General features: G+C 48.6%; 6 protein-coding genes across 6 annotated transcripts; 4 read left to right on the forward strand and 2 right to left on the reverse strand.

Annotated features, from left to right (window-relative positions):
* Positions 1-314: 314 nt before the first annotated feature.
* AtWU_04188 (M20 family metallopeptidase) lies at positions 315-1,789 on the reverse strand (the record flags this gene model as incomplete). Its single annotated transcript, XM_035499299.1, has 5 exons — positions 315-544; positions 591-718; positions 768-1,157; positions 1,237-1,619; positions 1,676-1,789. 5 exons carry the CDS (start codon positions 1,787-1,789, stop codon positions 315-317), a joined length of 1,245 nt encoding a protein of 414 aa, XP_035355192.1.
* Positions 1,790-2,880: 1,091 nt separating this feature from the next.
* On the forward strand, positions 2,881-4,732 carry AtWU_04189 (MFS general substrate transporter; the record flags this gene model as incomplete). Its single annotated transcript, XM_035499300.1, has 7 exons — positions 2,881-3,047; positions 3,100-3,193; positions 3,241-3,365; positions 3,415-3,573; positions 3,632-4,001; positions 4,065-4,472; positions 4,532-4,732. 7 exons carry the CDS (start codon positions 2,881-2,883, stop codon positions 4,730-4,732), a joined length of 1,524 nt encoding a protein of 507 aa, XP_035355193.1.
* Positions 4,733-5,030: 298 nt separating this feature from the next.
* AtWU_04190 (uncharacterized protein) lies at positions 5,031-6,388 on the reverse strand (the record flags this gene model as incomplete). The annotated part of the gene is made up of 2 exons (XM_035499301.1): positions 5,031-6,335; positions 6,386-6,388. The coding sequence occupies 2 exons, from the start codon at positions 6,386-6,388 to the stop codon at positions 5,031-5,033; spliced, it is 1,308 nt and encodes a 435-aa protein (XP_035355194.1).
* Positions 6,389-7,369: 981 nt separating this feature from the next.
* On the forward strand, positions 7,370-8,017 carry AtWU_04191 (protein kinase domain family protein; the record flags this gene model as incomplete). The annotated part of the gene is made up of 2 exons (XM_035499302.1): positions 7,370-7,782; positions 7,846-8,017. The coding sequence occupies 2 exons, from the start codon at positions 7,370-7,372 to the stop codon at positions 8,015-8,017; spliced, it is 585 nt and encodes a 194-aa protein (XP_035355195.1).
* Positions 8,018-11,224: 3,207 nt separating this feature from the next.
* Positions 11,225-12,958, forward strand: AtWU_04192 (feruloyl esterase B precursor; the record flags this gene model as incomplete). Its single annotated transcript, XM_035499303.1, has 1 exon — positions 11,225-12,958. The coding sequence occupies one exon, from the start codon at positions 11,225-11,227 to the stop codon at positions 12,956-12,958; it is 1,734 nt and encodes a 577-aa protein (XP_035355196.1).
* A 399-nt stretch (positions 12,959-13,357) lies between these two features.
* Positions 13,358-15,060, forward strand: AtWU_04193 (putative flavin-containing amine oxidasedehydrogenase; the record flags this gene model as incomplete). The annotated part of the gene is made up of 3 exons (XM_035499304.1): positions 13,358-13,417; positions 13,496-14,857; positions 14,917-15,060. The coding sequence occupies 3 exons, from the start codon at positions 13,358-13,360 to the stop codon at positions 15,058-15,060; spliced, it is 1,566 nt and encodes a 521-aa protein (XP_035355197.1).
* Positions 15,061-15,271: the final 211 nt, after the last annotated feature.

The following is a 15,271-nucleotide window of genomic DNA, read 5'->3' on the forward strand; positions in this document are numbered from 1 at the left end:
GGTCTTAGTGACGCCCACTAAGGAGTCACCGTGTTTTGAGCATAGCTACTAGTAGCTGGCGCATCGCCAGGGTCAAGGTCATCAATCGTGCGTTCGAGATCTGCGCTGAGAAAGATTATACTTCTATCGGGTATACAAACATAGTGACAGACGCCATGTTTCACCTTCTCCGAGTAATATCGCCGAGGATATACCGAGAAACATCCTGATGGCTGTCTGTAAGACATCAAGCATGAGAGTGGTTCCGAGCATGCACTCGAAAGATAAGGTGGTGCTTCGATGCCGAGAATGTCGTTGAGGCAGTGTATCCTGCCTTACTCCTGGATACACTCCTTCCACTGCTTCTGCGCAATCCCGAACAACTCATCGCTCGTCACCATCTCCCACCCAATCAGCGCCAGCGACTTGCCTACAATCACCGCCTCTTGGTGAGCGTAATCGGTTCCAGCCGCTGCAGCAAATTTGGGATGATGGGGGAAGGAGCCTGGTTCATCCGTGATACCAAACATGGTGTGTAGGGTCGGGACAAGGTAGCTCACATTGCCTAGAGAAGTCAGTAAGGTATCCTGACAACAAGCATGAACACCTACCGATATCCGATGATCCTGTCATGACCTTCTCAAGACTCGCAATGACATTCCGGTCGTACTTGGACATGTGCGCTTTATACCGGTCGCACAGTGTGTCGTTGATCTTGATGTCGGTATACAACTCGTTCCTGGTCCGGTTAGCTCACCTTCTTTTCGTCCAGTTGATGACAGACTTACTCAATAATCTTGGCCTCACAACCTGTAGCCAATGCACCTGCCTCAATGCAATTCCGAACTTTGACCATAAGTTGGTTCAACCCTTTCAATGTCGGGCTGCGAACCTGCCAGTACGCTTTAGTATACGAGGGAATTATGTTGGCCACTGTGGGTGTATCCAGGAAAGCACAGTGTATGCGCTCATCTGGGCGGAGTTGCTGGCGCAGTACGGCCACGTTGTTGTACGATGTCACCAAGGCGTCGAGGGCATTGATTCCTTCCCAAGGGTTACCGCCCGCATGGGCACTCCGACCTGTGAACTCGCAGTGTATCTCTTTCCGAGCGTTCATTCGCACACCACCGACGCTGTCCGCTACAACGCCAGGGAATAGTTCTTTGGGTCCTGCGTGACTGAGAAGGTCAGTATGCCGAAAGGGAAATGCAACCCAATGGATACGATAAGCCGCATAAAGGATTGGGCAATACGTACGCCATCAATGACACATCTACACCCTTGTATGCACCCAAGTCAATCAACTTGGCCTTGCCACCGCCATTCTCCTCTGCCGGAGTACCCAAAAGCTGAGTGCGACCGGGGATACCAAATTGTTTTAGGACAGTCGATAGTGCTAGGAAGGCGGCCATACTGCTGGTAGTGATGAGATTATGACCACAGGCGTGGCCGATGTCAGGCAGTGCATCATATTCGGCATTGAAGTTGATTAAGCGTCCACCGGATCCGCTGAGTGCCTCAAAGGAGGTGTCCAGTCCATATGCGTGACGGGTTACGGTGAAGCCTTGCTTCTCGAGAAAGTCGCAGATAGTGTCATGGGCGCGATGCTCTTGGTAGGCTGTTTCTGGATTACACCAGATCTGTGGTAGAGTCGATGATCAGAATCATTCCAAGGGAAAGAGAGTTACGTGCACACCTCTCGGTTGAGCTCTCGTAGCGATGTTTTCGCCGACTCCAAGGCTGCATCAATTGCCACCTTCACTTCGTCGATCGTTGGCACGGTTTGGGTAATGGTCTGTGTTGCAGTCATTGTGGCGATGGTCTGTCAATCTTGCTCTCAGCTGGTTGAAATGCAGGGAAGAGCTCCCGACATCGTCTGCCGGGGCGTCATATATGTCCTTCCCTCCCCCATCCTCGCCTTGCTATCGCGGCAAGGGATAAGCGTGGAGTACCTCGGCCGACGAGATGGGCAAATCCCGGACATTCAGGTGAAACCCATGATAGGATGACTCGGGTAACCATTACAAACAAGTGTCACTTGCAACGATGACTCCATCTGCACCCCGCATCGCGGAAGATTGTCGTTATCAAATCCGCCCCGACATCCACGGGAAACCCTGCGCATAAGCCATTAATAATATCTGCGCTATCAAGCTATCGCGCGCTATCAGACTTATCAGGGTCATTGGCTCGGCAGATAACAGTGGATCAAAGTATTAAATGAGTCCTTCGTCCCTGACCAACACGAGGCGTTTCTCCGCACGATCAAATCTGTGGGGGAGGCGCAGTCGCGAGAGTTTCCCGGAAGATGGACCCAGCATTAAGTTCTCGAACCAGTGGAAACCCAAGGATAAGCGTGGTGGAGAGTTGCCGGTTCAGCTGCCGGCATTGCGATGAACGATAACCTGCTTGTCATCTTGCCGACCGACGCTTCGTATTGGCGCATCTGCCGACGGCGTTGCTTGGATCTGCTGCCATATCGCAACCCCAGATTCTAACCTACTCGAGTCACCGCACGGATATCGTTTTCCTCTTTCACGACCAACATGGCTTCATCAATTTTATTGGGCCATTCATCGTCTACCGAATGTAAACAGATACTAGATAGGGAAAGTCAATCACCGGCATTTGACTCACGGCCAAGTCCCCGACCTCGCCACCATCGTGATGAGCACAGACAGGGCATCAGAGCGGTATCGGCTTGTCAAGTTACCCGGTGGAGGTACGTGTATCAATCGCTGATCGCGGAAGTTGTGCGCTTGATTCCGTGGGTACTGTTGGTTAAGGTTTGCTCATTGGTTATCTTATAACCGATGGGCCTCATCTGTACCGGTAGTAGTATAAACAGTAAACCAATTCCGTGCCATCATGCCGTGGCAGCTCTCACGAAACCCAAACATCATGGAGAAGCAACATACAGACCCCCCTCCCGGGGTGACCCCCGAATTAGACGATCTAAAACTGAAGGAAGAAGCAACCCTGGCCCGGGATGTCGGACTGGGACAAGTATTGGAGGTGGAAGCCACCCCAGAGCAGGAACGAAAGGTTCTGCGAAAGCTGGACATAATGTATGTGTAATTTGTATAGTATTGAATGTTCTTTTCTCACTGCTCGAACAAGATTGATTCCTCTGATGGGAGTCTGCTACATGATGCAATACATGGACAAGCTGGCTTTGAGTCAAGCTACTCTGTTCAACCTCAGGCAGGATTTGGTATGTTGCCATTCCCAGCAAGAATAATCTATATTAACTTCAAACAGAACCTCAAGGGACAAGAATATACCTGGACATCTGCTGTCTTCTATTTCGGGTACTTTGCCTGGAGCTGGCCCAGCTCGTATCTCATCGTCCGTCTGCCTATTGGCAAATACATCAGTGCCTCAGTGTTTGTGCATCCCCTAATCCTACCCCATAATACCACTAATACCAAATAGATTAATATGGGGAGGCATCTTAATGTGCCACGCCGCAGCAAAGAACTTCGGGGGTTTAATGGCTGCCCGATTCTTCCTAGGAGTGGGCGAAGCCGCCATTGCCCCGGGATTCTCCCTCATCACCGGCATGTTCTACAAGCGTGAGGAACAACCAGCACGGTACGCCTCCCCCATAACCTTAATATTTAATATCAATATTCAGACTAACAATAACAAGGCAATCGGCCTGGTTCCTCGGAAACTGCATCTCCACCGTCATCGGCGGTGTCGTAGCCTACGGCATCGGCAGCATCAAAACCAACGCCGTATCTAGCTGGCAACTCCTCTTCCTCATCCTCGGTGCCATCACAGCATTCATCTCCTTTTTCCTCATCTTCCTCCTCCCCGACTCCCCCAAAAAGGCCATCTTCCTCACCAAACCCGAGCGCGCCATCGCCATGCACCGCACCCTCGCCAACAAAACCGGTGTCGCGGACGAGGGATCTTTCAGATGGGACCAAGCCTGGCAGGCACTCCGCGACCCTCAAACCTGGTTCTTGGTTTTGTACACCTTCTCCGTGAACCTCTGCAACGGCGGAATCACAAGCGTAATCCTCCCCTCCTCTCTACTATACGTACCAACCCCCATCGAACTAACAATAACCAACCAGTTCTCCTCCATAATCATTAACGGCTTTGGCTTCTCCCAAATCCGCTCCCTCCTCATGCAAATGCCTCTTGGCGGCGCCCAAGTCGTCTTCCTCATCCTCACCGCCGGCATCGCAACCTTCGTCCCACACACCCGAATCCTCATGATGATCTTTAACACCCTCACCTCCCTGATCGGCATGATACTCGTCTGGAAGCTCGATGAAGATAACCGTCGAGGCAGACTCACGGGTCTGGCACTGGGCGCTGTCTTCGCCGTCAATATTCCCCTTTCACTGAGCATCATCAGTTCGAATGTCGCGGGGTTCACGAAACGAAGTACCACCAGCGCATTGTTGTTTGTTGCATACTGTGTGGGGAATATTGTCGGGCCGCAGTTCTTTTATACCTCGGAGGAGCCTTATTATCCGGTATGTTTTTCTTCCATTTGTTTATGGAGGGGCGGTAGGCTAATGATGGCGATGTGTAGACAGGTATGAAGGCGGCTACTTCGGGGTTGGCGTTGGGGGCATTCTTCTTGGTGTGTTTGCTGGTGTATTATATCTGGGAGAATAAGCGGAGGGATCGCCTGTATGGAGTTCCGGGCCAGATGACGGAAAGTCAGGAGTTGGCGTTGGGGTTGTCGAGTAAGACGGATTTGGAGATTGAGGATTTTAGATATGTTGTGTAGGTTTTTAATAGAACCAGTACACTTTTGAGGTTTCAATCAGTTTATTTATTGCTAGCGGGTAGATGAGCAGAGGGGAATGAAAAGAGAGGCGAGCTGTGAAGGTATCAGTGGAAATAAATGCACGCTAAGTGAGATTAAGGTGGAGAGAAAGGGGGTTGTTATGGGTCAATCGACTTATATCTAGAAGTGGGAAGGTTCGTAGTGTTTAAATGTAAGTTATTGGTCTATCAGCAGAAAAAGAAAACAACGGCTTGCTCGATAAACAACAGAAGGCCCATTAATCGATGAACGAAAGGTATTAATTGTCATGCCGCGGGTCCCAAAATGGATAGTCATCAGAGAGAATTGGTACATTCCATTCGATGAGTCTCTCGTCGTCCCACAAAGCGTATTGCCACGGACGGTGCTTATTAGTAGCCCCAAACTCATACATGTCATAAAAGACCTGGGCAAAATTGAGATCGTCTCGAAGCCATATCCTCTCCCATGCTAGGTTAGGCCGCTCAAAAGGCGGTAATGATTTCAGGAATTCTCGGAGTCCATTCCTGTCCGTGCCGAAATTGAATTTGTCTGCAGGGTAGAACAGTTCCATTTGATCATTGTCGCTCGGTCGGGGCCAGATTCCAAAGTCATAGAAATATAACCTAAATGATCGCACGTTGATGAGGACCAGGTTCCGGCGGGCGAGGAATTGTTTTTCCCGCAAGATTTTGCATAGGAGTGAGGGCCCTTTCGAGGCCAGGCTCTCTCTCTTGTCCATTGGGTCTTCGAAATCATCACAGTCCGTGTACCAGCAACCGGGTGGAGGTCGTTGATCTTCTGGCAGCTCGTCAAAGAACATACAACCTGTCTGCACCAGGCTGTCGGATACTTCGCGGAGTATCGATTCGTATCGGTAACAGCAGTGTTCCCATAGACAGCTGAATTCTTCAACTTCCCAGGGACTCATATGACCAAAGAACAGACGCCACATCTCCCCGCCAGTGAATACATCTTGCTCCTCTTGCCAATCGTTGTCCTCCGAGGTGTGCTCCGCATCCACAGTACGTTCGATTGAACCGAAGATATTTCCGTAGATCTGCAATCGATAGAAGGCACGGATGATGCGTCGCTTCTCCGTCTCTGTCAAGACCAGAGGTATGATGTCGCTCTCCCACTTGGTCTCATCCATCCATACCGGTCGCCTAATGGTTCTGCAGAAATCTTTTAGGAATAATAGGGCCTGGTTATGTAGATGCAGCAACTGCACTGTCTCCTGGGTATTCGCTGGTTCATCTAGAAGCTGCGCAGGTGGAGTTTCCGGCTGAGGGGTCTTGTAGCTGTAATTTCGGCTCTCAAGGAGTGCGATTATTTTTTCTTTGTTGGATTGCTCGGAAGCGTACAAGCCTCTGGAACGGATGGCGGCTATTGCATCGGTCATGTCAACCAGGCCAGCATGGTGCTTCTGTAGAAGGCTCCGAAGAAGGTCTTTCTTCACTAGCTCAAAAACTTCATAGTACGCAGGCGATGCACGTAATAGCGACCACAGTGTACCGGGATCAGGTATGGTAAATAGGACAGAAATACGCAGTTCCACTGGAATGCCTTCCAGGGTGGGCACAGCCTGATCTGAAGTTAGCACATGCACCGTCAAGAATGGTAATATACACTAACCATGTTCGGAATATGTATTATTTGAGACCCTGTTCCTTTCAGACCAAAGTTGATGGTAAGGAGGTGGTGAGGATGGCGTGAAATATGATAATAAAAATGTAAGAGAAAGCAAGGTGAGGTGAGGGGAAAAAAAAACGAAGATGATCCCGCCGCATCTTTGAGCTGATGCGATTGTCCATCGCCAATTAGTCGCCGACTGGAATTAAGCGCCTTATGTAATACAATCAACTCCATTTTTAGAACTAGAGTTTTTGAATTGTGCCAATGAGCAACCTTTGCTTCATCAAACTAAATTTGGCCTCGCCTTATGCAGCGGCTGACGTACAGAGCTGGTGTCAGGATGCATCGGCGCTTCCAGAGTGAACGGCTCCCCGCCAATCTTTCACTTTCCTTGCCGCCGGGAATACAACCATGCGTGTGCCACTGGTTCTGAGCACCTTTGACTTTAAGGATAGCCTTGTGGTGAGCGCTTTACGTGAGACTTATGCGCTGCTGCTGCATGCACGCACTTCCTGTCATAAATCACATGAAGCCACCACATTGGGAAAGTTGTCACCGATGCCAATCAACTCCACGCCCTAAAACTCGGTGAAACAACCAATGTTTCTTACCCTTGAATGAGCGCGCGCATTCAATGTGTAGGATTTAAGCGCAGGGACTGAGGCTGGTATTCTATTATAAAAAGATCCTCTAGATATGGCTCTACAAGAGAGTTATAAACCAGCTTCGCCGTCTGCCTCTCCCCGTATTCTACAAGACATCATTCAGATCAAAGCAGTTTCCTCAGTAATTCCAAACTTATATACACTATTTTCTTTTTTTCCTGCTATCTTTTATATTATTTACGAACTTCCACTTCAATTCTTTGATACTTTTATAATACTATATATACTTTCCTTGTATCAGTATTCTATATACTATCTGAAATCTTCTTCACTTTTCTTCGCTGATTCATCTGGCTGATATCATCTTCAACAAACGAAAATGAGCCAACGCGGATGGGATCCTAAGAAGACAGTCATCTCCGGGAGAAGAGGCTCGGACGCCAACTACGATATCCGCACTCCATCAAGCTCCCATGTCAATGTTCGACCGAGCCCAAGCTATTACGGCCGCAATTTCCAGAACTCTGCACAGGGACGCTCGTCAAGCTTCGCCTACGGCGACATTAAGGAGCCAAAATTGCCGGATCCATGGGTCAAGGCACCACAGCCATACCCAGAGCGTGTGGAAAAGGAGTACCTTGCCTACAAGGATGCCGGAAAACATCTGACGGCAGTCAGACGGGAGTACAACGCCACTGGTGCGATGGGTGTTTCTGGTAACCAGGGCCCTGCCATGCAGACTCTGAGGCAGGGTGAGCGACTGGCCACTGACATGATAGCCGCTGCCAATACGTAAGTCAGAACAGTGCTTATTGTGGATTTATCAGGAACTTGCTAAAAGAAAAATGTAAACAGAGTGGCCGCATCTCGCAGTGGCTTTGACCACAAGTATCCAACTGCCTATGAGAACCTAGAAAAGAAAGGCACACATCATGATGAGGCCGTAAAGAACCTCAAAACTGCGAGAAACTACCGCAATCAGAGAGAGAAGCTCCGTGGTAAGATCAATGCTCCACCGCGTCCCTAACTGTCGGCTCGAAGGCGTCTCTTCGGGGCGCTGCAGTAAGGAACTTATAAAGCTGGGCAAAGAAAAGGTGGGTAATGTGGCGGCTATGTTTTGTCCTCCCCGGGTTGTTGAAGCTACTGTCAGTTATCTCTGGTCTTTGAGTTACTCATGTTTTTTCTGCATGCTCAGTTGTGTTCTGAACTATTCTTATGTGTCATTGCTTTGTCAAATTCCCGTACTTTCTTGCGTTCCTGTTTGGTGTAATCTATGTTTTAGTTTGGCACAAATTCAATCGTAACTCCTGTCGCTTCTAGTAGAGCCCTAGAAATGCAATAGGTTGACTTCTCATATTATAGCTCTTTTTTGCTTTTAACTTCATATTTGTGTATCAACACAGCCCTCTCAAAGTTCATGGAGCAGGCCCAATCTCTTCTTGATCTGGTGGGTCCTACGTATATCTATTCATCGCAACTGTTCCTACAATATGTTTTTGCACAATAATCATATACAAACATTTTGAGTGCCTGCATAGATATATTAAGCAGATTACACAGTTCACAATTGATTAAATATCCGGATAATATTCCAGTGTCTGGTAGAGACACATTTAATGGAAAATGCCGTGTAAGATGCGTGATCTTACGGCAATGTGAGCTATTATTGTGAATTAACCAGGAAGGTTCCGATCTGTTGGATTTCCCGACGGCTTGTTCCTACGCTCGACCGGAAGCTTCCTTCGACGATCGGGTGGTCTAGAACCCGGCCACAATCTTTAAAAAGGCCTTGTTTTCCGGTCGTTGAGCAGGAACTATCATCAGCCCAATCATTCTTTTATAACGAACTCCAAAACAGTCTAAACACATTAGTTCTCACGGGGTCTATTCAACGACCGGCCAATGAAGCACTTTAGTCAGCTATAGAGCAACTGCTTCGCAATGAATTCATTCAGTGAACGCAAATTTGCTTTTAGCTCAACCAGATTCATACTTTATGGAGGATTCACTTTGGTAGGTGACATACCTCATCTCTTTGTCTGCTTCTCCCATACCCCTTTACTGTTCCACTAGAATCCAACCTTCCTGTGTCTAGCTGGAAATGGATGTGTGGTTTTCGGTCATTCATCGACACAAGCAGTTATGAATCGCGAAATTACTTTTCCTTATACTCCTCACTAATATTGAATATTCCAGCCCAGGAAACATATAAATAACCTTGCTATCTCCCTGTGAACTGCTTTCCTCTCTCTACCCCAGTGCCTCAGTCCGCAACTATACTATATGAACCATCAGTACCGGTGATACCTTGTCTATCGCAGCGTACTTTGCATCGGTAAGTGATTCAATAATGCATGATAGCATATCATGATCTCAAGACTAACTGCCAGGTCAGAAATATATATACTTGAACACGATCCCACAACTGGACATGTTCTACGGGGATTTCGGGCCTCAATGGTCATTTAACAGAGCTATGCACAAGTGATCAGAAAAGGGGTAATTCCTCTGTGCCAGATATACCTTCAACTGAAGAGAAATCCTTTGAATCTTTCATCAAATTACAACCCGGCCATCTCTATCAAGCCATGAAAGCTTAGTTTTGATGTTCTCGGAGGTTGTGTATCGGCACAGCACTGCGCTGCTATTGAGGATACAACTTCCAGGAAATAGAGCTGAAGCGCTCTTCAAGCTTCGCATATGGCGACACCAAAGAGCCCGAGCTGCCTCAACCGTGGGTAGAGTGCACACAGCCGTATACCAAACAAGTCAAGCAAGACTATAACTTGTATAAGGCTGTGTGCAGGGACCTTGCTGCCGTGAGAGCGAGGTTCAAGCGGGCAAGTAGTGCCCTATTCCGTGCTAAGGGCGGAAGACTTCCCACGGTTGGGGAAATGAAGAAATGCGAGGAACTGGCCACACAGGCAATGGTGGCCGCTAATAGGTAGGCCGATATAACTGCAATTCCCAGAGCTTTGAGGTTGCTAACGTTTTCCTGCAAGGTTATAGAGCTGGGGCTGCGAGGAGTGGCTTCATTCACAAATACCCCACCGCCTATGAGGGCCCCAAAGCCACCATTGACCACGAAAACGTGGCCATAGATCAGATAAGATCTGCGAGGAAGTTCCGTAAAATAACGGGAAGGGATACGGCGAAGTATCCCACGAGCGTTCCAAATTGTAAGTTGGGGAGACAGTTAATTTGGACTATCATTGGTTTTCCAATCATTATGATATATGGAGCCCAGCCTTCATTTTTCGGAGAGCTGCAGCAGCAGTCCGATGAGAAATTTGATCCCGAGTGCTGATTGAAGCAATAGCACCAGTGAGCATTTTTTTTTTATTGGCACCAAGTGCAGATGCTCGCCAGCCGGAAACCTTGTCAGTTCTTGAGATGCTTGATAGCCTGCAGAGCAAGTTGGCAATGCTTATGAACATCTTCCCGAGAGAACTTGGACACTTTCGCATCCGTTCTTCGGGAACCCCCAAGAAACCTCTAAGAACCGACATGGCCGGTCGTGGGAAAAGATATCATGTCCCCTTATGTCAGTGAGGTAAAACACAGCGATCGGATAAGTAGGACTCCCTTGTCTCATCAACTGGATATCATGTCGCGGGTTATTACTTGGTGACTTGCACGTAACAGGCTAGCCAATTTTGGCATTTCCTCGTGTTCCCTGTATGTTCAATGATCCTCTTTATTCCATGCATGATTTCACATTACCTTATGCATTGAATGGCATTCTAAGATGCACCCCTGCTTCGGCTGATGAAGCCATAGTGGGCTCAATCAGATTATAGGCTGTGGCCAGGAATATGGATACAAGTTGTTAAATGCATAGTGTGTGATTGAACGGTGGAAATAATGAGATAGACAGACCAACATTTCGGAGCCAGGAAACCAGGACTTGAGCTTGCACTCGCCGTACTGGGCAGACCTATATCCTCACCATTTCTCTTGTATGAAGTGCATAGCTGGCATCTCACTACGCCGCCCGATCGTGTATAAGAACAAGAATTGAATTGAATTGAATCGAATCTTGTATGAAGTAGCAATCTGTATCATTACTGATCTGAGACCCACAATACACCAAATCTTGTCAGAGTCTTGAGAATTCCTGCCAAATGTCGGGTGTTTAAGCGAAACGTAAAGTGACAAGGCATTAGACACTGTATGTGTAGCGCAGCTGCTTTCCAGCAGGCACCGGCAACCCGGTCCAAGCAGTGGTGCGATCATGCCTCGCTCCTTCCTACACTGTCATCTTCACAGCTGCAGCCAGCCTCTTCGCCATCAGATGCCGTTCCTGATCTCAAAATCCCGCAAGCTCTGCGAAAGGCTCACCTGTCTCTACGATCATTTTGCACTTAGTAACTTGGGATCATTTGTATCATTCCGTCAACACCAGATGCTGCTCGAAGCAAGTCAAGCATGGGTGCTTTTGACCACTATTCTCTCAACATTCTACGCTCATTTTGCCAATGGCTATCACATACCTAAGCCGAATATTCCGGGTTTGAAAATACTTTCTATTACCGCATTTCCACTTCAGGACTACCCAATTACGGGGTTGCAGGTGAATCCTATACAGTCGCAGAATGTGACTATCAGCTTCTGGAATGTCACCGTTACCTATACGCATCCGGGCTGGGATGACCTGATTCATGCGCACGTTTGGGTACCATTGTCTGGATGGAACAATCGGCTCCAGGCAGTTGGAGGAGGAGGGTGGGCAGGGCTTGTGGACTATGGCACATTAGCTCTGCCTGTCTATCAAGGATTTGCGGCTGCCGGGTCTGACATGGGCCACGACAGGATTCCTTGGTCAGCAAAATCATGGGCTCTCGAGGATGCCTCGGGCCACGTGAACTTCGCCCGACTGGCTGATTTCTTCTCAACCTGTCTCTATGAGCTGTCGCTTCTCGCCAAGTATATCATACTGGAGTTCTATGGAACACTACCTGCTTACTCTTACTGGAACGGCTGCTCGACTGGTGGGCGGCAGGGATTGGAGATCGCCCAACGATGGCCCGATGCATTCGACGGCATATTGGCGGGGGCGCCAACCATAAATTGGGCGCAGTTCGTCCCTGCAAACTACTGGCCAACATTCGTCATGAACCAGCTTGGGGTCTATCCCTCCCCCTGCGTCATGGAAAAGATAACGGATGCAGCAGTCGCTTACTGCGATGGTCAGGACGGTGTTGTGGATGGAATCATTGCTCTGCCGTCGCTTTGCAACTTTAATCCCCTTACTCTCATAGGGATGGAGGTTTGGTGTGAATGTATCCCCAGTATAATTACTGCGGAAGTGGCATTACTTGCAGTGTCATACTGGGCAGGTCTAACTGCTAAAGATGGGACCCCTTTGTGGTACGGTTTCAATCAGGGTACGCCATGGAACTATACGATCTGTACTGCTACCGATGATATTGGGAATCACCGATGTCATTCTTTGCCCGATTACTTGAGCGTGGATTGGCTGCAATTTTTTGTTGCTCAAGATCCCGATATCGACTTGGTTGACATGGATCAAGCTGAGTTTGAGTCCCTCTTCTATCAATCCATCACCGGATACAAAGCAATTACCGATGCTAATAATCCCGATCTCTACGACTTCAAGAAAAGAGGGGGAAAGATTATCCATTGGCATGGCTTGGCCGATTGGCAAGTTCCTCCAAATGGCTCTGTGGACTACTACAGAAAGGTCCAACTGCGTGATCCATCAGTCCAGGATTTCTATCTCTATTTTGAGGCGCCAGGAGTTGAGCACTGTGGTAATGGAAAAGGACCAGCTCCAACTTGTTTGATGGAGTCATTGATGGCATGGGTTGAAGGAGGCATAGCTCCTGATCATCTGCAGTCTGTCTCTGAGGATGGTGGGATGTCAAGGATTCTCTGTCCCTATCCTGCTACTGCGCAGTATATAGGAGGAGACCCTACAATTGCTTCATCGTTTGTCTGTAAGTAGATTATTCAGCGCACGCGTTCTTTTATTGTATTTTACACTCTTTTGACTGTACACTAGCATTACTAAAGCCCTTGTTAGTCTAATCTGAGTCTTACCGTAAATATACTGTGCTTCATGTTAAACTAGCTTCAGATATGGCTTATTCTCACTCAGACTCTAGACATACTCACAGTTGTGCTCAGGAATGAATTCCCACCTAAACTTTTGAGGTTCTCATGGCGCTAGAAAGATGATAATATAAAACATATACAATACTTCTGTACTCGAGTATACAGATTACCCGAAGCGGAAATCCACCTGACGTCATGATTAGTATTTCAGTTTCCTTCTAGACAACATCACATCTCCTCGAACTGCATTCTCTCTTCAGTCACGAACAAGTGAAAACACCAATTGGCCATGGCATCAGCGTCTCCTCGAAAGAAAGTTGCCATCATAGGTGCCGGGGCAGCAGGCATGGTACAGTCCTCCCCTCCCCTCCCCTCCCAATCACGAACCCCAACCCCAACACCAAATTAACTACCAAAACCCACACAGTCCTGCGCCTCCACCCTATCCCAACACCCAGACAAATTCGAAATCCACCTCTTCGACTCTGCCCCCCACGCCGGCGGCCAAGCAACCTCCATCCCCCTCCCGCCCAACCACGGCGCAACCTGGCTCAACGACGGCGTCCAAGGCGGCTCATCCATATTCCGCCACACATTCAACTTCTTCCGACGCTACGGATACGAGCCTCAACCCGTACAACTCCAAGTATCCTTCGGCAAAGGTCCCGACGGCTTCTTCACCAACATGTTCCCTTCCCCCCTCGTGGACAGATACTCCGCCGAGATCGAGAAACTCGGCCGCGTGCTGAAGTGGATTAAGCGGTTGATGCCATTTCTTGGAATAATGCCTATCAAGATGGTACTTCGGCTGTTCAGGTTCAGTGCAGAGTTCGGAAGTAAGATGGTTCTTCCGCTCATTGCACTGTTCTTGGGCACGGGAAACCAGACGCCGAATGTGTCGAGTGTGTTGTTGGAAAGGCTGTTTGATGATCCGCAGATGAGGTTGTGGGATTTTGATCCCGATATGTTGTTGCCGAATCGGCCGGAGATGTACACGTTTCCGGAGTTGGGGAGGTTTTATGGCGATTGGGTGGGGGATTTGGGGGAGAATAAGGGGGTGAGGGTGAGGTTGGGGACGGAGGTGGAGATATTGGGGAGGGATACTAAGAAGGGGGTGGATTTGAGGGTTTGGGATAGGGGGGATGGGGGTGAGAGAAGGTGGGAGGGGGTGATGCATGATGAGCACTTTGATGAGCTTGTGCTGTGTGTGCCGGCTGATGAGGCGAAGAAGTTGCTGGGTAGGCATGCGACGTGGAGGGAAAAGTATGTTCTAGGTGGCGTGAGGTTCTACGATGATATTACGGTCACGCATAGCGATGCGGACTACTTCAATAGTATCTTCGAAACGAGATATAAGAGTGATCTGTGCGGGAAGGCGTCGAGCGAGGCGCGCAACGAGCAGATCTCGTTCGCGAAGCAGACACCGCGCTGTCGGAAGGACGGGTGGGACGGGTTTGCGCCTATGTACTATACGCATTCTTATGATCAGGATCCGCAGAAGATCGAGATGGGGTTCGATTGTTCGAACTATCAGCATCAGTTCCGGGAGGCGTTGGGGGAGGGGGCGCTGTCCTTGGAGCCAGATCGGCATGTGTATCAGACGATCTTTCTGAATAAGCAGGAGTCGGATCTATGGACGTGGGAAAGCATCGACAAGGACAAAATCATTGCGAAGAAATGGTGGCATCAGTTCGGACATAATTGGCAACATTATATACGTGTGGTGCCGGGGATGATGTTCATTAATGGGAAGAATCGGACATTATATGCGGGGAGTTGGACGATGGTGGTAAGTACTGTGTATTTTCAAGGTTGTAAGTGCGTGTTTCAGATACTGATGGCAGGCAGAATATGCATGAGATAGCTTGTATATCGGGCATTGCGGCTGCGTATCGACTTGGGGCGGAATATGTGCCGTTTGATGATTTTGCGGAGGATTTCTTTGCTAAGTATTTGCTTGTGAGTCATGGGATGAGGTATAAGCGGAGATAAGTGTGGATTTAGGGGTACACAGGCCCTTCATTCGTTCGTTAGCTTGTATCTACCTACCCATGTTCACGTAGGCAACTAAGCATGAGGGGTACGGTGTGGAAATATTATGGCAATGCACATACCTAGTAAAACTCTATTGACCTGGTATGAGCAGAGCAACTGCATCCACTCACCATTAGGATTAACCATTGGGGTCTAATCGTGCGTAAAA

Source organism: Aspergillus tubingensis, assembly GCF_013340325.1.
Source record: "Aspergillus tubingensis WU-2223L DNA, scaffold_6, whole genome shotgun sequence".
Classification (NCBI taxonomy): Eukaryota; Fungi; Ascomycota; class Eurotiomycetes; order Eurotiales; family Aspergillaceae; genus Aspergillus; species Aspergillus tubingensis.